At 34.8% G+C, this 22,690-nt stretch overlaps 1 protein-coding gene across 2 annotated transcripts in view; it reads right to left on the minus strand.

The window, feature by feature from the left end:
* Nucleotides 1–19,848: 19,848 nt before the first annotated feature.
* The window catches only part of LOC139517606 (uncharacterized), a 49,874-nt gene continuing 47,032 nt past the window's right edge, over nucleotides 19,849–22,690 (minus strand). For both annotated transcript variants that reach the window (XM_071308840.1, XM_071308841.1), the window contains exons 14-15: nucleotides 22,145–22,280; nucleotides 19,849–20,256 (exon numbers count right to left, since the gene is read on the minus strand). In XM_071308840.1, coding sequence (XP_071164941.1) covers nucleotides 19,981–20,256; nucleotides 22,145–22,280 — 412 coding nt within the window. In that variant the 3' untranslated portion in view covers nucleotides 19,849–19,980. The remainder of the gene's footprint in view (nucleotides 20,257–22,144; nucleotides 22,281–22,690) is intronic.

The following is a 22,690-nucleotide window of genomic DNA, read 5'->3' on the forward strand; positions in this document are numbered from 1 at the left end:
GAAAGAGTTGGTATTGCTTTGTTTCATTAAAAAGAATGGCCAACGTAGATACAAGTATCTTGTCTTAGGGAGGGACAAATCATACTTTGTAAAGGATCACTCTGATTCAAACAAAAAATTCTCTGAAACTGACATATCAAGATGCTTGGTTTTTTTAGGGTCGGTTGAAAACAAAACTTTATGACAAATGAGATGATTTCAGCTTTCCAATTGTGAAATTTCCATTTCTTAGTAGCAACATTCCAGCAGCACCTGCACACGGGGTATATATCACCCAATTGATACGATATTCCCGTGCTTGCATTTCCTATCATGATTTTCACAAGGAAGCTATTAAAACAAGAGTTCCAAATGGTGAAGTTAGAATCATCCCTTCGTAAATTTTACGTATGTCATAACGAGTTGGTTGACCGTTATGGAATAACCGTTTCACAAATGATATCGGATATGTTCCTTATGTCGTAACTACAATCCCCTTCCCTTTCATGAATGTGACTTACCGAATTAGACTATCTACCGGACTTGTTATCCCATAAGCAACACGACGGGTGCCACATGTGGAGCAGGATCTGCTTACCCTTCCGGAGCACCTGAGATCACTCCTAGTTTTTAATGGGGTTCGTGTTTCTTATTCTTTAGTTTTCTATGTTGTGTCATGTGTACTATTGTTTGTCTGTTTGTCTTTTTTCATTTTTAGCCATGGCGTTGTCAGTTTGTTTTCGATTTATGAGTTTGACTGTCTCTCTGGTATCTTTTGTTCCTCTTTGAAATGTTGTTACCGGTTTTTGCAAGTTGGACTTTCCCCCAAAGAGTTTGCGTATTCTAAAATACTAGCATACATCCTTTGCCAATAATATTCTGAACAACAGAGTAAGTGCGATCAAAACCTTCGTGAACTTTGTTATGTTACTTTATAACTGTATGGGCATAATTCTGACTGACTGCATATGTTCGGACTCTTCCTGCGAGTTTTGATTCACAACACTGTGAATGAGTAAGAATATAAAAAACCCATAATATTTGGTTATTTCCTGTTATTTCCAAAATGCAAAATTAATTTCAAGGGTTGTTTGTGTTGTACATTTATTTGAAATTTTAAAATAGCATAACAGACGTTCATGCACTTATTTTAATACAAAACTTCAAACTCCAAAACAAATGAAGCATATCATAAGCTGCTAATTACTTTTGTTTTGTACTTATCAATGATTTATCAGAATGTTCTCTGTTATAAAGTTGGATTCATTCCTTGAAATTATTATTTTTGCGAATGTCATCACAATTCGGTTGACCGTAGTGGAAATATATTCCACTACGATAAAAAGTGTGTTGCTCTATTTCTCTACTCGATACAGTTAAATTCTATTATTTTTAAGAAGTCTCAATTAAGAAAAAAAACCTGCAACGAGGTAATTTGCATTTAATCAAGATTCCCCTCTCCCACACAAACACACTGAACAAGTAAGGAAATACCTAATCGTATACTTCACAATATTTGCGCTGTATAGATATTTGACATCGACACAGATTCATTGTAAAGAAGTGATACGGTTAGGTCACATGATCGATGGTGGATGGAATGTTTGTCATGATAAACTGTACAAACCGGCCTTTCCATGTTAAGCTTATTCATTCGGGTACGTTTTTTCTCAATTCATTAAGATTTCAAACATCATTTATAGTTATTTCCTTTCTGCACAGATCACTAAACAAAACTATTATTTATTCTGAAAGAATGGTTTTTGTTATATTATATGAAAACAAATTATCACATTTAGATATTATAATAATATCAAATAAAGACACCACTAGTATGTATACCGCAGTTCAAAATTCATAAATCGATTGAGAAAAAACAAATCCGGGTAAAAAACTAAAACTGAGGAAAACACATCAAATATCAGAGGAAAACAAAGAAACAACAGAAACACTATAATGCAACACACACAAAAAACGAACTATAAGATAACAACTGCCACTTTCCTGACTTGGTACAGGACATTCAAAAAAAAATGTTATCAAACTGCCTTGAACTAAATATTGAAGTCTCCCAAACTGGACTGCATACAAAATACGCATTATTTTAGTACTTTACATTAAAATCCAAACATTAAATTGCATTCGGTGCTATGCTAAGTTAATAAGCACTAAGTTTATTGTAAGTTAGCCTCAGCAATACTAGTAACACAAAACAACTTTGGCTGTAAACAGAATGTAAAATTTCTAGTGAAGGTTATTCCAGGGATGTGCATCTCATAGTCTTTAGTTTGTGTTTACTATCAATAGTTCAGTAGCAATACAGTTCAGGATGTGACTGGTTGGTATATATTACCACTATTTATATAGGTCACGTAAAAAATATGCAATACTGTACTTACTACCATTGATTCACAACCATTATCGCTTTATAAATATCTGACTGGTGTATACTGCCACTGGGTCTATACCATTGCTGCGTACGTCGATAAAATCCAATCATTAAAAGTGGCATGATGGTTATCACTGCTTTAAGTTTTATGCCCCTGCCGTTCAGGAAGTGGATTCACAGTATTTCAGAACATTGATAGCATAGTGCAATAATACCAGTCCTTTATCATGTTTATACAATTTTTAGATTCCATCATAGATTGATTAGCTGAAACATATAATGTCAAAATTATTCAATCGCGTAGTGGAATGAACTATTTGTGGATTCTTATAAATTTTATAGAACTTTTGGACTTTTTTGAATTTCGGTCTATTTTTGAAATTAATTCTTACACACTATTGATTTTTTAACCCTGTATGCTAACATTACCCATGTGAAATTTTAAAATTGTTTCTATAAAAATTGAAAGACAAAAATATGTGACGTATTAAATGTTCTGGCGTCAGACACGCGAAGCAATGAATGTTTTTGTAGATAGATATTTTTGTGCTCTGTTAAATTGTTCCTTTCATAATTGTTATACGATGATGACTGCTGTGCCCATATTATGACTATTTTATTAATGGTGTCTGTTTAGTTCACGCATCATTGTAAATATTACGGAATTTGATGAGACTGTCAACAAAGTGAGAGGTTTAGCGCTATAAAACCAGGTTTAATCCACCGTTTTCTACATTTAAAAATGCCTGTACCAAGTCAGGAATACGACAGTTCTTGTCCATTCGTTTTTGATGTATTTTGTTATTTGGTTTTGTCATGTGATTAGGGACTTTCCGATTTGATTTTCCTCTGAGTTCAGTATTTTTGTGCTTTTACTTTTTATACAACAAAAATTGTATAGACTAATTGCAAACAAACGGCAGGACAGACAAGACGAATGAGTATGTCATCTGGAAAAGTACATCAACATTATCCATAATGATTGAAACATAAAGAACTACATTGTTATATTATCTTTTAGTATAAACTGGGACTTTAGCTTTGATGATGTTTTGTTGGAAGCATACGGATGTGACATTCACTGATTTGATCCCAGGTAAAGAACAATACATTACATTTTTACAACCAGACTCAAGCTAGCGAACATAAGACAGCAAACAATAAGGTACTGATCATGACTAAAAACAGAAGACTTGCAATGACATGAAACGTCCTTTGAAACCCATCTTCGCTAGCCAAGGGGTTACGATCCATTCTCGTTCTCTCTCATTTGTGATATCAATGTTGCGCCATCTATCGTAAGATTAAAGTCACGCCCATTTCGAATACATTATTCTTGACCAATGGTAGCACTTGCACTCTTCAATTTGGAGGTTAAACACGGTAGCGTCTAGATTCTACACACTTGGTAAAGCCGGAAACGAAAATATACGTCAACATTCATGCATTTGTGCATGAAACATACACAGGAACTTCTGTTAGTTGATTAAAAACATTCAAGTTGTCACTAAATATAGTCGTATGTTTAGTGATGTAAAGACTTGTTGCACAATAAACACGTAGCAATTGTTTACAAACACTTTCTACATTTAAACGTGATCATGTTATAGGCGCTTTTTGATTGGGTGCAGCGAGTTTCTACTGCAACCAATAAAAATCCTTATCTTGTGTCTCCAAAATTTTATCTCAATCCTCAAGGGGTGGAGATAACGAGAGTGGATCGTAACCCTTGGCTAGAGATGATGTTTGAAACCCGATGACAATCATTTCCAGTAGCGTTCTCTGATTAGATATAGATTTGTTGGCTTTATAAAAATGAAACAATTAGTAACAATAGTTCATACTAAACTAGTGTAACGGTACAATTAAATTTTTTTTCTTATTGATTTGCATCACGGTGCGGAGCTATTAGTTTCAGATGACATACACGCCATCTTGAAATATAGACTGATCACAAATAGATTCTGATTGATTGTTTTATGATGCGGCTGAGTAACAGCAACAGCTTTTGGAGTTACCTCCCCTTAAAATCCCAATTAAAAAAACCCATAAAAAATCAAGCTAAAATAATTTACACTTAATCTTATAAATTTCGTTCATTTGCATGCAAATCAAAATTTGTTAACTGCCTTCCTGCAACACGTTTTGTTATCTTCATTGAAAGTATTGACCTTAGATTCTCTGTTTTTCACAATCCAAGATGACAAAAGACACCCATACCACCTTAAAAGATAAAAAAAACCCTATGAGTTTGGAACGTCAAGAATTTTTCGTTTGATTTTCTGTTTGTTAATCTAAACAACATTTTTTTTAAAAATCCAGATCATCTAAATAAAATTCCAATAATCACAAATTATATGCAATGGCCTAAGGTTACCTCGACTCAAATACCCAGGGGCCGGTTGTTCATCACTTGGTTACATTTAACCCTCTGTTAAATATAACCCAGGGTTAAATCATTTAACCGACGGTTTAATAACCAAGGGTTAAAATTCTGTTGTTCAACATGATTTTAACCCTTGGTACCGTCGGTTTAAATTTTTTGAACCAAGGGTTATATTTAACTGAGGATTTATGTTCCCACAATACATTATTCCTATGTATTATTTCCTGGCAGCAAGAAATCAATATGTCACCTCAGAAAAAAAAACCTAACGAATAACATTTTATGGTTACCCAACCCCTTCCCTCTTCAATTCATAGAAATTTCCTTACGGCAAGCTTTTGTCAATAGTAGGAACAAATGAAAGAAAATGGCAGAAAACTGTCTGAACTTAAAGGTACGGGACTTGTATAAGTGATGTTCACAGTAGGGGTATGGTGATCCTTACCCACCCTCCTTTAACTCATAAGAAAGTCCCTACGGCAAACAATAGGTACAGATAATAGTCAATTGCCCAAGGTAGCTTGGAAAGAAAGACCTAGGTGGGTAAAATTACTGATCTACAACTGAGGTCCACAATTGTGGTATGGTGATCAAACCATCTCTTCAACATTTTACTTGTTTGGCTTTTTAAGTTTTGATCTGAGCGTCACTGATGAGTCTTATGTAGACGAAATGCTCGTCTGGCGTATTAAATTATAATCCTTGTACCTTTGATAACTATTAATTCAAAATGAATCCCTACGGCAAAGATTTTGACCATACTAGGTATACATCATAGTCAATTGTCTGAGGTTACCTAGACTCAAAGACCCAGTTGTATAAAATTAAGGAATTTCTACAACTGAGGTCAAAAGTCAGTGTTTGGTGACCAAACCCCTCCCTTTTGAAATTTATAAATAAATCCCTACAAGAAAGCATTTGTCCATACTGGGTAATAAATATAGTCTATGCATAAGGTTGTCTCGACCCGAAGACACAAGTGGGCTAATTTGCGGAACTTCTACAACTGAGGAACAAAGTTATGGTATGATGACCCAAAACTCTTCTTTCTTCAATTCATTAAAAAAATTCCAAAGACATAGCATTTTTACGCTAGGTACCAATGATAGGTAATTGCCTAAGGTTGCCTGGATAGAAAGACTCAGGTAGGTAAAGCGACGGATCGTCTACAGCTGAGGACCAACGTTGGGGTATGGTAATCCAATCCCCTTCCTTCTTCAATTAATTGAAAAGTCCCAACAGCACCACTTTTGCCAACACTAGATAAAAATTATAGGCATTGGTCTAAGGTTGCCTGGAACCAAACATCTAGGCAGGTAAATAAACGGCATTTCTACAACTGAGGTCCAAAATTTGGGTATGGTGACTCCACCCCTACCTTCTTTAAATCATGAAACATTCGTACGGCAAAACTGTTGTCTTGGACTTGGTACTAATAATATGCAATGCCTTATGCTTTCCTGGAACCAAACGCATATGCTTGAAAAGTTTTGGAACTTCTAGATCTACAAGTGAGGTTAAAATTTTGGTAGTGAAACCCTACCCTCTCCATACTTTAATTCGTTAAAAAAATCCATACGGCAAACTTGTTTGTCCAAGAAAGGAGGTACAATGATAGTTTATGACCAAAAGGTTGCCTGAACCTAAAGATCCAAGTGCGTGAATTTAGAAAACATCTACAACTGAGATCAAAGTTGGTATATAAAGACCATCCCATCCCATTGCAGTAGCAAGCTTTTGTACCACACTTGGTACAAATGATAAGCAATGATCTAAGGTTGCCGGACCCAAAGACCAAGGTTGGTAAAGTTACAGAACCTCTACAACTAAGGTCAAAGATTGAGTGTTGAGAATCTACCCATACCAACTTTAATTCGTCAAAAAATGACCACGGAAAAGCTTTTGTCCACACTAGTTATAAAACGTAAAACTGATGTGATTATGCCTGGACTTAAAAACCCAGGTCGGTTGAATCACTCAATTTATACAACTTATGTCATACGTTGGGATATGGAGACCCTTAACCCCAACCAACTTTAACTCGTTTAAAATCCATAAGGCAAAGCTTTCGTCCACACTAGGAGCAAATGATAGGAAAGAGCTAAGATTGCCTAGAACCAAATTAAAACACCTGGTGTATTGAGTTATGAAACTTCTACAAATGAGGTCTAAAGTTTGATTTAGAGACAATGCACCTCTCCCTTTAATACTTAAAAAATACTACGGCAAAGCTTTCAAATGGTAGGCAATATCCGAAGGTCCCATGTGGATAAGTTTCGGGAATTCTACAATTAAGGACCCAGAGTTTTGGCATGGAGACAAATTCTTAGAAAAGTCCCAACGGCAAAGCTAATTTTCATACTAGATATAATAGATAGGCAATGGACTATGGATGTTAATATATCAACGAAATATAAAAACTAAGAAAAGGCATACCAGGGCAATATGATATCAGAGTAAAAACACTCCTTTGCTGATGTATTTTAAGATAATTTCTTCTGCTTTTTTTGTTTGAGGTGATGTTTTTGTGCGATTGAAACATTCTCTGTACTTAAAAATAATAGATAAATCCAATACATACTAAAAGTACATTAATGTCGTTAAACACACTAAATCAGAATCGTTAGGTCATAATTGCAAACAAAATAGTTTCTGTGTATGTCTTTTTACAATCTCGCGATAAATTTGAAAGGTATTTATGCGTTCATTCAACGTATTTAAAACAATTATAGAGGAAAAAAAAACAAAACAAAAAACACACTTGATAGTATACTTATTAAGAAACCTCCGTTACGGTTTTTCGTCTTGACAGTTACAGAGAATACATAAAAGTTCAACTTTAGGAATAACACCTTACAATTTTACTGTATATAACTAACATTTAAACGATCAATTTAACAGTGTGATTCTCAAATAAATAAGTGAAAATATAAATCAACACAAAATTGAAAGTATATTTGTTACTTGTTTGTATGTTGCTTTACATACATACTCTGCTAAACTAATATTATACATTCATTATTTCAATTTAGTATTAACAGCCCTGACTTTAGTAATGTAATGTTTAGCAGTCAATTATTCAAGGTTATATAAAGTATCCAATCCAGCCTCTGTCTCCAGTCCACATCTTACTGTATGCCTATTTGTCAATTAAGGTACACATTTTCTGTCTCTTATGATCAATTTAGAATTCATGTCACAGCAGTATCATCTATATTCATATATCTGACACAATTAAGCTAATATATATACTAGAAGTGTTCAAACAAAGCCACATTTGCAATAGTTGTATTATGCAGTTACTAGTCTGAGATATAAATTCACTTAAAATGTTTTAGAGATGACTGCTTACATCTGATTTTTGCATAGTTATTGTTTTCTCTATCAAGAGCTTTAAAATCATAAAATCATAGCATTTACAACTTAAATTATTTGTTTTATAACCTAAGGGGTAGGCAATTTTCTGTTTGTTTTTGCCCCTGTGGCCTCAAGTTTCCTAAATCATTCTGCCCATCTCTAGAAATTTGGAATATTTAGTCATATTCAGGATAGAACACACTATTGTATTTTTTGTTGAGATATTTTTGTTTTTCTAGCTTGTATTTATTATGCTGTGGTGATAAAAAAGCAGATTTAGGTGTTGCGGCTTACTTTTGGGTTATCGAAAGGACACAAACACCCAATAAATAATATTCAGGAAGGATCTATGAGTTTCAATGACTGCGAAGAGTAATTATAAGCACTTCTTAACAATTTAACTTACAAATATGCCAATATTATGAATTAATTTTGTATCCAGGACTTTAAGTAAACTATGCATACTGTAAATTGTGAATTTATGCTGAGTCATCATGATTAAGGCCCAGGATTCTATCAATCTTCATCAAGTATTTATAAAACTTCATATATGAGTTAATTTATTTAAAATCTGTGAAATAAAGAAAATTTGGTTAAATTCTTAATGTTCCCCTTTTTCACCTATATATGTTGCATTTCTGTAAATATTGACAATGCAATTCCCCATAGGAACTCGTTTTACCGCTAAAACTGTACCACTTTTACTATGAAGTTTTGAAAAAAATCTTATCCTAGAATTGAAAGTTCATATGCACCACAATTTTCAAAGGTCAAAATATAGGGCTGTGCGGCATATTTTCAACGTTTATATGCCCTGAACTTCTCAGAGTTTAAACTAACACTAATTTTCTTAACTACCCCTACCTCGAATGAAAGGTTACCACAGATTTAAATGTAAACAAAATGCACATGTATATTTACTGGTAACATTCCCAAGTTATGTCTCTGTGAGATGAAAAACAGAGAGCATAACTGGGAACCAGTATGTAAACAAAATTAATTTTCTATGAATATTCAAGATCTCCCCAAAAGAGGCGTGTTTTGAGAGATAGCTGTATTTACAAAGTACAAGGAGTTTTTGAAAAGTGTATTGAATGCACAGAGAATGTGGTACACTCTCTGCGAAGGACATTGGATTTAATCGGATTCTTACACCCTAGCAGATAGACAATTATACGCCTCTGAATCATTATTTAGTAAATCCAGTTGTAGCCGACACATTCTGACCCTACTGTTCAAAAGCGTACTTTGTGCTAAAGCATACTGCGGAAATCTTAAGAATAATTGACATTTCGAAATTCTACTTCCGGACTTTCGAGCTTAGAGTTCATTAAAAGAGATTCTCGTGGATATGCGTGGCGGTTGATGCATGCATTGGATGAGGAGATGCTATACTTTGTGGACGTACCTGGTCTTTTTTCATTTTGTAATACATGTGCTAACATATTTTTTTTATTTGTCTGCCTTTCCTGGTTTCGAAATTAGGGAAACTACTGTCGCAATATTTAATATATTTTTGACTTTTTTTAATAATAAATGCGTGCAATTTCTAAACCAAAATAGCAATTTAACTGTGTGCATTGGTTCTATTTTTAGCGAAGAGTTGATATTCTGAAAGTGGATGTAAAGGCGATGGAATGGCAATCTTTTCCAAATATTATTAAAACCGCTGCTCTAGCCAATGTAAGACAGATGTTAATAGAATTTCATACCGAATCAGCATCGTTGGAACAATTGAGAACGCTTAGGGACATATACAGCGAAGGATTTAGAATATTTCGGTACCACAGAAATCCAGAAGCACGTAACTTGAGACGAGCAAATTTGTCCAGAACACTATCTGTTATGAAGTGTATTTTGTCTGATTATTATAAACCCAATATAGTATAAAATACTATTATTAAAAGTGTCCAGTCAGTATAGTGAACAGTTTGAAATATACACACGTCATTCTATAATTCACAAAAGCTAAGACCTACCACTAAACTCAAACACCACTAAACCCAAACACCGTGTACATCTAATCCTGATAGCTGTGTACACAGTAGGATAGCAAGCTCAATTAACCATGATAGCTGTGTACATAGTAGGATCAGGCCAAATTACCCATGATAACTGTGTACATATTATTAAATTGAGAATGGAAATAGGGAATGTGTCAAAAAGGCACCAACCCGACCATAGAGCAGACAACAGCAGAAGGTCACCAACAGGTCTTCAATGAAGCGAGAAATTCCCTCACCCGGAGGCGATCCTCAGCTGGCCCCTAAACAAATATTTATACTAGTTCAGTGATAATGAACGCCATACTAAACTCCAAACAGTAAACAAGAAACTATAAGTTAAAATAATACATGACTAACAAAGGCCAGAGGCTCCTGACTTGGGACAGGCGCAAAAATGCGGCGGGGTTAAAATTAGAATAAGGCTTAGTTAATCCCAATCTCATTATAAATCAAACCCTATCTCATCTCTTTATTTTCAGTTTTGATCCATTGTGTGCCTTTTCATGGGTAAACAGGTCTGTACATTAATGAGTCAGGACACAAAATGATAACTACAGTTGTGCGGTTATGCAGTTGTAAACTTGAACTATACTGGCTGCCTTGCCATCTGCTAAATAACCATGTTCGCCGTACACAACCCAATCAAATTGTTCTGATAGAAGAAACATTCTTACAAAACATGTGCCTGTAGCCAATCAGAAATCTTGTTGTAATATGTTGACCTTTAACCTATAAATATTGACTTGAAATCATGTGTGCTATAAAAAGAACAAAGTAAGGTACACGCTGTCTTGTGATAACCTTTGTGTATTTATGTGAAATTTCCACTAGTTGACATCTATACATGCATGACGCAATCAATGGCTTTATCAATGTAGAGAAATTCAAATAACATATATTTATTATACATCTCTGTATTGTATCATACACACTTAACAGTAATAACAGATTTAAAAAAAATGTTTTTCGTCCAGAAAACCGTTAAAAAAATAAAAATAAGAAAAAAAATATAAGATGGAATGAAACAAAGTGAAATGCTCCCGATCACATTAAACCAAACGGTAAATAAAAATATATTCAAAAACTATCAGAACTGTTCTTCTTCTAAAAATGAAGTCATTCTCTTTTATAAACAATAGTTTCGGAACAATTGTTGAAAACTTGTTGACAAAGTGTAGTACGATTTATGTTTACGGCGGTTTCAGTAAAATCGTTAAACAGCTCATTTAGATTAACACCTTGCAATGATTCATTAAATGACTGTGTGCTGTTTCCTTGTTGGGTTGTACTTAAATGTTTTGGCTTAAACGTATTGCATGGCAAAGGTCCACTAAATGGCAACGGCGGCGCTTTGTGTTCCTTAGCAGATGTATACAGAGTCTTTTGTCCAACGTTATAAGTAACGGAACTACGTTCTGTGCTCATAAGTGTGGTGCTGGCTGTTGTAATATTCGGTAGAGGAAGAAATGTAGAAGGAGCAATTGCTAAAGTTTTAGAAGGCACTGTACAACTTGAGCTTGGTAAAGCACGAATATTTGATGATGTTTCACCAGCAGTTAAAGCTAAGGCTTTAGAAGGTTCAGTGATGCTTTCTGTTAATGTCTGTCCCATATCTTATCATCATTATCAACCCGCTGATACAAAGAAAGGGATGCTACTGACTTATGTCCAGTTACGGCCATGATCTGTGCATTGTAATATGAGTTTTTAGCTAGAACAGTAGCCCCGGTAGCACGTATTGAATGGTTAGTGTAAATTTAAGACAAGTTGCACTTCTTGCTCAGGTATGACATGAAATTGGCAAACGTTTTTTCGCCCACAGGAATGTTATAATACCATGAAAGGTCCTCTTCCCAAAACTGATCTTTTGGTCTCTGCCATAGTTTGTGACACTCTGGATTTAATTTATTTACATACTTTTCAAAGAAGGACACGGGGCAATACTCAGAACCGGAATTTTCTGGCATTATCCCTGAAGTTTTTTCTTTGTCACTGCGATGGTTTTTTGTCAACTCATCTAAAGTTTTAACAACATATTTAAGCCCCGTCTTCGGATCTTTTTTTTATACAGAAAACGTGGATTTTGTCATTTGTGGCATATTTTCCATTCCCCTTCGACAAAAATACAGGCGAATATCAAACTGAACTTTATTTTGAAGTCCAAATGGAGTATTTGGTGATAAATATATTGAGGTATACATTTTTCTTTCGTCAGCTTCGTCAATACACGGATAATGCTCGACGTCTCTTATTCCCATGCTTTCGCCCTCACCGTTCAACAATTTTCGACACCGTCTAAATAACCATGTTAATTGGGTCAAAGCATGATAACTTATACTATTTATTGAATGACTAAGGACAATCAATAATAAACTATCTCATGTGGACTTATTTTATTCTTTTAAAGTACTCAAGATGAATGTAGTGAGTCATTATTTAATGAAGAAATGTTGTCATTGCCATAGTTAATGAAGTAGAAAGATATGTCAGTACCTGTATGAAACTCCTAGGTCAAAGTTGCTACTGATATTCCTTTGCGGTTCACCTTTGTAAAACAAACTATCCATAGCAGTCTCTTCCACGTAATCCAGGTTGAGTTTGAGTGTACTATGGTGTCAATCTGTGTTAAATTTCAAAGTTTTTTCTCATGATGTAACACTTCGCCGCCCTGTCACGGCTGGTAATCTACACACGCAGAACATTTGGTTCTGCAATGAAAACCGTGAGAGGATTTTCCGGTTGTGCTTGAGTGGAGTAATTGTCACCGCTTCAAAAGGTATGTACATTTCTAAATCTCAATTTTCTTATTCAACTGATCAAAATATTGAAAATCAGAGAATGCTATGCTGTGGTGAATACTTTAACGAAGAGATACATGTATCATTCACTGTTGTACGTAGAGTTAAACTCTTACAAAATCAGTTGCCCCACGAGAATGGTTCTATTTACAGACCTACAGGTTCAAATTTAGTTTTTTTCTTCGGGCAATGGGTATGAATGTTGATTTTGGCGGTGTGTACGCTGTCCGGTGTTGATAGACGTCTTAATAATTCCAAAAACTACATTTTTTCATTAAGTCATGCGTGAGGGGATAGGTTCTGATTGAGGACATCGTGAATGCGTGAGGGGAAGTACAATCAAATCTTTATATTCAAGCTATGAGTCGTTGTTACTTACCTAAATTAGGCTACATTGTTCATGAAAGTGCTATTATGTGTGCTGAGGAAAATTTATGAGATTGAATTATGAAATAAATTGTGGTAACCTAGGTTTAATAAAATGTTTCACGAAGAATAAAAACAAAAAATGTTGTCAACGATAACCAAAAATACTGCAAAGATGTTGGGAAGTATCTCATTCGTCTTGATTCATCCTTTTCAAACCACTCAATAATGTCCAAAAACAGGTTGAAAGCAATGTTGTTTAAAGGAAAACGTCCACTCTGTACTAATGAAAACGAAAATCAAAAATCTTTCCCTTTTCCCTACGTCTGAGAGTTTATCTAAAGCACTTTGAAAACTTTATATTCTTCCTCAAGGTCTTCCATGTCGTTTTCTTCTATGTTTTCTTCGTTGTCTAATACATGCTCTTCCTTATGGTCTTCCTCGAGATTATCTTGGCTTTCATCGATGTTCGTGAATAATTAATTCTGTATATCTTCCTTTTTTGTTTCGAAAATTTCGTGATTTTGGGTGAACAGATTACTTCTTATATATATATAGGTGTTGAAGTTTTGATCGGCGATATACTTTTCTTAAATATATGTGGTGATCTCTGTGACGTATATTTGACGACAGGACTACTCCCAGAGGGTTTAGTTCGCTTCGAGGGCTGGGATAACTTGTATCTCCATGGCTTTTTGTAGCGGGTCAATTTCAGTCCTCTTTTCCTTTTTCCTTTGAACAATGGCATTTTCTGAAATTGAACAAACAATTAATAGTTTGATTTCATTGAATCAGTGGTCAGTTTACATCTATTGCAGTATAAGGATAAATCTGTGCTTTTAATCAGCATTTATTGAGTCAACAAAAGTCACAAAGCCAAAGATTAAAAAAATGTGTGTACTTCCCCTCACGCATTCACGATGTCCTCAATCAGAACCGATCCCCTCACGCACGACTTAATGAAAAAATGTAGTTTTTGGAATTATTAAGACGTCTATCAACACCGGACAGCGTACCCGCCGCCAAAAACAACATTCTTACCCATTGCCCGAACAAAAACTAAATTTGAAATTTTAGGTTTATAAATAGAACCATTTCAAAATTGAAATGTCACTTTTTAAGGCAATTTCTCGTGGGGCAACTGATTTTGTAAGAGTTCAACTCTACGTACAACAGTGAATGATACATGTATCTCTTCGTTAAAGTATTCACCACAGCATAGCATTCTCTGATTTTCAATATTTTGATCAGTTGAATAAGAAAATTGAGATTTAGAAATGTACATACCTTTTGAAGCGGTGACAATTACTCCACTCAAGCACAACCGGAAAATCCTTTCACGGTTTTCATTGCAGAACCAAATGTTCTGCGTGTGTAGATTACCAGCCGTGCCTGTGTAGATAATTTTGTTGATTTGTCTCTTAAATTATATCCTTTAAATTTCATTACCGGACTGTGAAGCTCTATTTGTTTTCTTTCGTTGTGGTTGGTAGAAGAAACAAGTCTGTACCAAAGGTTATTCTTCAATTTTGACATCGGGAATTTCCCGAAATTAATAAAAGACTAAAAAATGCCCTAAATGATACCACGTGATAGGTATATTACATCGTGATAAGGGACATCCAACAACTCATCTCAGACATGACATGTTTCGTGTTTAGAATATACAAATCACTTTTGCTTAGAAAACTATCTCTCTGAAACTTTCACGTGAGCTTTATAAAGCATTGACGTCATGTACACACGTGCGTTTTATTCAGCAATGTGTTAAAATAGTGATTTGTCATTATTGTGAAGTCTTCTGATCAGTCGTATACTACTATAACACAGCCCGTTAGAGGGATGTAAAAATATACAGAACTGTGTAATCATCTCGTTTTGTAAAAACACAAAGGCACGGAAGAGGGTATATATTTCGCTATAGTATGGCTCTGTACTTTAACATTTCGCTTATGTGTTAATGTTCTACTATAATTTTTGTTTTCTGGTCTTTCATATTTGCTTATGCTTTGCTCATATATAGATATAGAAAATGTGGTGTGAGTGCCAATGAGACAACTCTCCATCCAAATAACAATTTATAAAAGTAAACCATTATAGGTCAATGTACGGTCTTCAACACGGCGCCTTGGCTCACACCGAACACAAAGCTATAAAGGGCCAAAAAATTACTAGTGTAAACCATTCAAACGGGAAAACCAACGGTCTAATCTATATAAAAACGAGAAACGAGAAACACGTATAAATTACATAAACACACGACAACAACTGTACATCAGATTCCTTATATGCACTTTTGTGTTTCTTTCATACATAATGACGTGGCTCTGGGTTTTTTGGGGGAAAAAACACAATAAGCATATGGACAAGCGAGAAAAAGGAAAGGTAAACTTCTAATTTATATTCTGCAGAGGATATTCATAAACTATAGACTATATTCTTTTCATACTTTGAACGATCAAATTATTTTATATCTCTACCTGTGTGACATAAAAAATGATGACGTCAAACTCGCAATTATAATATGACGTCTTTCAAACGCTTTGAGTTATGCATATATTGCTTGGGCTGTTCCAATCGTTCTCTCATGTCATATGTCTTTATATGAATGAGCTACACGACGTCATAGAACTATGACGTCAGAATATAAACATTTTACGGGAAAATACACGCTTGTGAAACTGAAAATCATAACAAACAAGGAAACGTAAACAAACGATGCTAAAATGGGTTATGTCAGCCATTTTTTGTATACTTATAAGACATAAGTACAGTGGTTATTTAGATTCATTCAAACCTATCTAAATATTGCATTGTATATAGTTTAAGCCTGTCGCTTATTCAGTTTTCTCCGTTCTTTTACGTCAATTTAATAGTGTGTTTATTTATGTGAACGGCAAATAATGCCTTCACCTAGAGCGCTTTGATCCAAAACAATTGCCGTATTTGTTCTATTGGAATCGAAATAATTCATGGGGGCTTGAATATATCGTGATTTTACCACGGGTTGTCCCTTTATGCCGATAATTTACCCCTCGCTATCGCTCAGGGTAAAATATTTGTCATAAAGGGCAAACCCGTAGTAAAATCACGATATATTCCAGCCCCTCATGAATTATTTCTTAATTCTACGTTATACCCCAGTCCCACTAGGCCACGATCGCACTACGATCTGTGAAAAAACTGCAAATTTTGATTACCGTGGTACGATCGTGTAGGTCGCAATAAGGTCGTACCACGGTCGTGGTGAGGTCTTCGAGATCGTGAAGAGCTTGGCCAACTTTCAACATGTTCAAAACAATCGGGGTGCGGTCGTGGCGAAATTAGGTCGTAGTAAAAGCGTAGTGAGAGCGCACTAAGATCGTAGTAGATCGCAAAGGTCGCTGTACAATCGTAGCGAGAGCGTAGCGAAAGTGTGATTCTATTCGGAGATATTGCGCTACGATCTCACAGCGACGTTATCACGACCTTACTACGACCATCACGTTCTCACCGCCACCCAGCTACGCTTCCACTACGACTTTACCACGCTGTTCACGACCATAGTACGATTCTAGCACGCCCTTGCCGTCCTCATCACGCTCTTCTCACGACATTACTACGTTCACGCTACGACCATCATTTTTATTGTCATTTTCACATAAAATATATAAAAAAGACTCCCTAGATTGTGTTTGTCTGAATGTATTTATCCATTTGCTCTAACGGCTCAACCATGCTTCTCGTTTTTATATAAATTAGACCGTTGGTTTTTCCCGTTTAAATGGTTTAACATTATTATTTATTTTTGGCCCTTTATAGTGTGCTGTTCGGTGTGAGCCAAGGCTCCGTATTGAAGGCCGTACCTTGGCCTATAATGGTTTACTTTTATAGAGTTGTCTCATTGGCACTCATACCACATCTTCCTATATACTAGTATATTGACACATCTGTGTCATCTCTGCTATCGTTCACTAAGATATCTTCATTTGAGCTTTATGGACCAGCAATAGGTTGTAATTTAGGTTTGATTGGTCGTTCCGACATCTCTTGATGACAAGTATTATACTACTTATGTGTATAGTATCAGTTTAATTGAAGTCTGGAGCTGGCATGTCAGTTAACTGCTAGTAGTCTGTTGTTATTTATGTTTTATTGACATTTTGTTTATTTTCTTTAGTCACATCTTCTGACATCAGACTTGGACTTCTTTTGAACTGAATTTCAATGTGCGTATTGTTATGCGTTTACTTTTCTTCATTGGCTAGAGGTATAGGGGAGGGTTGAGATCTCACAAACATGTTTAACCCCACTATTTTTGCGCCTGTCCCAAGTCAGGAGCCCGCTCTGGCCTTTGTTAGTCTTGTACTATTTTTAATTTCAGTTTCTTATGTACTATTTGGAGTTTAGTATGGCGTTCATACTTTGCTCCCTCTGCCTCTACATCAACCCCTACCATCACGCCCACGTGTTCTAGTAGATTTTGGTGGCATGACTGTATTGTTTCCGAGAAATCTCCGTTTTAATCAGAAATAGAAGGAATGGAACTATATTGATATGAAACACGATATTGACGGTATTGCTGAGAACGTAGTAAGATCGCGGTATGAACGTAGTATAAGCGTGGTAAGAACGTGCTATAATCGCAGTAAGATCGTGTTGCAATCGGATAACTCGTGGTATGGTCGTAGTGAGAACGTGAAGAGCGTAGAAAGATCTTTATAAGCGTAGTGAGGTCGCAGAATAAGCGCGGTGAGAACGTGGTTTAATCGTAGCGGGGTCGTTGTAGAAGCGTAGTTAGGACGTAGTAGCATCGTGAAAGCAACGAAAATTAACATTTTCATGCCGCTCATACCACGACCTCACCACGATCTAAATTTATTTTAGATCGCGGTGAGCGTGGTGCGATCGTAGTCTAGTGGGCCTGGGGCTTTAGAGTCAATGTTAATGTAACCATTCGGTTCCAGTACTTAAAATCTTTGAATCGTTTATGAGTGGATTTAACATACCTAAATTAAATTCAAAAATAAGAAAGCAATGAATGAGGTTGTTCAATTTGATATATGCCTATTTGTGCTTCTTTGTTTAATATGTTTGTGTTTCATGTGATTAAGATACTTGTGGTACTTGTACTTTCTGTCATTATTGATTATGATAGTCTCGTATTCTTGTTTTTTTCGTTTTTGCTCATGTGCTTTGTCTATATGCCAATTTATAATTAAGTTTCTTTGTTACATTTATATATATGGAAGTTTTTAACGACCTTGACTGGCTATACAGCCCTTGCACTGTCATTTGTTACATATATGACGAAGCTCTGTACTTATATCCCGTCATTGTGTTATTGTACTATGGTAAATTTGTGTATTCTTGTCTTTAATTATTGCTAATATACTTGGTCTATATGCAATTTTGTGCTTCTTTGTTGCATTTTTTTTTACTATTTGTTCACTCTATGTTGTCAATATATAATGAAAGATACGAATGTCATACCAGTGAAAGGTTTAGTTAGCTATAATACCAGGTTCATTTCACCATTTTTTACATAAGAAAAATGCCTGTACCAAGTCAGGATTATGACATTTGAAATCCTTCGTTTGATGTGTTTGAGCTTTTGATTTTGCCATTTGATTAGGGACTTTCCGTTTTGAATTTTCCTCGTATTTCAGTATATTTGTGATTTTACTTTTTTCGCATATATGTAATTTTGATGGCATATAAATGCACATTTAAAGTAAAATAGCAATACATTTTATTTTTTTATTTTGTTTATTTAACGCATCAATGTAAAAATATCGGAAATTGATGAGACTGTCATTAAAGTGAGAGGGTTAGCGCTATAGAACCAGGTTTAATCCACCATTTTCTACATTTGAAAATGCCTGTACCAAGTCAGGAATATGACAGTTTTTGTCCATTCGTTTTTGATGCGTTTTGTTATTTGATTTTGCCATGTGATTATGGACTTTCCCAATTGATCTTCCTCTAAGATCAGTATTTTTGTGATTTTACTTTTTTTTTATATCATGCAGACTATGCAAAATAGTCCAACAAAATTAACCATGACTGTATATGCAAGGCAAAATAATCTCCCTAGAAATGGAACATGTCAATGCTAATTCAATTGCGTATTACATACCATAGACTAATAATGCTGACCTAAACACACACTTTAGCATATACATTTTCAAAAGTTTCAATTCCAATAAGCCAATTGAGCTACGAATAACAGCGCGAAGCCAAATAATTTTCATGGTAATAAGATAAACTAATGATAATAGAACTACAAACCTTATATCATTGAACTTTCTTATCACAAGCTTATGCATTGTTGGAAACAGCAGTTTGTCCTTCCTCCGCAACTTTGACGAGAGGAGACACAAAACTTAATACTGTAACATTTGAGAGCGCAGAAAAGAAAAGTGATTTGTAAAAAAAACCTATTGAAGGACTCACCGATAGACTCGTTGTAACTGTATTGTTTAAAGTGTAGTTTGAATGACGTGAATGACTGGCATATACTGACATTGGAATTCGGTAAAACCTTAATATTCACTTCATCACATCGATGTTAGATATAATATTACAAAAATTCTAGCATCTTTAATAAGTTTGATTATAACAATTATAACAATGTTTCTGAACAACCATCAAAAAGGCTTATATAATCAATTGTCATTTTTAATAATTATATTTTATACCATATTTGGTTTATAATAATCAGACTCTAACAAAATATACTTCATAACAGAAGGTGTTTTGGACAAATTTGCCTTGTCTTAAGTTGACTGCTGCAGGATTTCTGTGGTACCAAAATATTCTAAATCCTTCGCTGTATATGTCCCTAAGCGTTCTCAATTGTTCCAACGATGCTGATTCGGTATGAAATTCTATTAACATCTGTCTTACATTGACTAGAGCTCCGGTTTTAATAATATTTGGAAAAGATTGCCATTCCATCGCCTCTACATCCATTTTCAGAATGTCAACTCTTCGCTGAAAAATAGAATCAATGCACAAAAGTAACCCAGTTAAATTGTCTATTTTGGTTGAGAAATTACACGAAGATATCATTAAAAAAAATCAAAAATGTATTAGATAAGGCTATAGTAGTTTTCAATCGAGTGAGGGGAGAACAATCAAGAAAACAAACACAACTATATTAAGCACATGTATTCCAAAATGATAGTGACCAGGTACATCGACAAAGTATAGCATCTCCTCCTCCAATACATGCATCAACAGCCTCTCGAATCCACCAGTCTCTCATTTAAAGACCTCTCAATTCAAAAGTCCGAAAGCAGAAGTTCGAAATATCTTTCAATTGTTCTTAAGATGTCTGCAGTATAACACAGACACAAAGCACAAAGTACAAATCTTTAAGAAAGTAGAGTCAGAATGTGTTTGCTACAACTGGGTAAACTACATTATGATCCAGAGGCGTTTGATTGTCTATCTGGGTGTAAGAATCTGATTAAATCCTATGCTCGCAGGGAGTGTACCACACTCTCTATGTATGCATGAATTACACTTTTCTAAATCTCCTTTAGGGTTCAGTAATTGACCTGCTTTGAGGGGAAATAAATGCCCCTATCTCAAATACTGTTTTTTATTGGAATAAAATTGAGAATGGAAATGGGGAATGTGTCAAAGAGACAACAACCCGACCAAATAAAAAAACATCAGCAGAGGGTCACCAACAGGTCTTCAATGTAGCGAGAAATTCCCGCACCCGGAGGCGTCCTTCAGCTGGCCCCTAAACAAATATATACTAGTCCAGTGATAATGAACGCCATACTAATTTCCAAATTGTACACAAGAAACTAAAATTTGAATAATACAAGACTAACAAAGGCCAGAGGCTCCTGACTTGGGACAGGCGCAAAAATGCGGCGGGGTTAAACATGTTTGTGAGATCTCAACCCTCCCCCTATACCTCTAACGAATGTAGAAAAGTAAACGCATAACAATACGCACATTAAAATTCAGTTCAAGAGAAGTCCGAGTCTGATGTCAGAAGATGTAACCAAAGAAAATAAACAAAATGACAATAATACATAAATAACAACAGACTACTAGCAGTTAACTGACATGCCAGCTCCAGACTTCAATAAAACTGACTGAAAGATTATGATTTCATCATATGAACATCAGGCACAATCCTTCCCGTTAGGGGTTTAGTATCATACCATCATAACATATATGAGAAGAACATAACCCGTGTCATGCCAACAACTGTTTTTAGAATAAATGTGTTTAGTTCCGATGCAAAGACCTTATCAGTGACTCAATATTAACGCCAAAATATGCAATCTTTAATGACTTGACAACAGTATCGTAATTATATCCCTTCTTAATAAGTCTATTCAAAGGTTTTGTAAGTTTCTGAGGTGAATACTCAAGTATACATTTCCCACCGTTCATCCAGGTCAATCCTCTTTTTATGGCATAACTTTTAATAATTATTTTAAATTTGTACTCTTCGTCGATATGTATGGAATATTTTATATCGAACTTTAAGCGAACGGCAAATAATAATAGATATCACTATGATAATTATTTAAAATTACACAATTACGAGGTAAAATGAAAGGGGTTGTCTCAAATGTGAATTTTACGGCGCACTTTATTCATAATGTATTTTTGTGAAATTCTCACCTTTCAAATGATACATATTGCAAATTTGACTACTTCTGGTACTTTTGAGCTATGTTTCGTGGTTTATTGTATGGATAAAGCTACGTGTTTTCACTTATTTATAGCAACCGTAGAAGTAAACCCTCTGTTAAACGTTTCAAATGCGACTTGAACTAATTCGTATCAGTGTGGTTTCCTTATTTTACTACATTTATTTTAGATAATATTACAAGATACGTCTACTTACAAAAGAATGGTTCAAATTATGTAATATATCTTCTAATGTGGAAACATTCCATGTTCCTATTTTCGATGTTTTATCGCTTATTCCTAGGTTATGGAACCATATATGGTCTCCACGTCTAAAGTCAGACCTCTTCATACTAAATTGAAAAAAATATGTATAATAGTTTAGCAGAGTATTTATGTAAAAACAGCATAACAAAAAGTAAGAAATATATTTTCATTTCGTGTTGATATTTTCATTTATTGATTTGAGAATCATACTGTTAAATTTCACGTTTTAATACAGTTATATACAGTAAATTTGTAAATTTGTAAGGTTCAGTCCCTAAAGTTAAACTTTAAGGTACCCTCTGTAACTGTCGAGACGAATAACCGTAACGGAGGTTTCTAATTAAATATACTATCATGTGTTTTTTGTTTTATACCTTCCCACTTAAATTTTGTTTTAAATACGTTGGATGAACGAATTCATAACTGTCAAAATTGCACCTCTTGATTGCGAAAAGACATTCACTGAACCTATTTAATTGACAATTAATAATAAAAG

The sequence above is a fragment of the Mytilus edulis genome, chromosome 3 (assembly GCF_963676685.1).
Source record: "Mytilus edulis chromosome 3, xbMytEdul2.2, whole genome shotgun sequence".
In the NCBI taxonomy this organism is placed as follows: domain Eukaryota; kingdom Metazoa; phylum Mollusca; class Bivalvia; order Mytilida; family Mytilidae; genus Mytilus; species Mytilus edulis.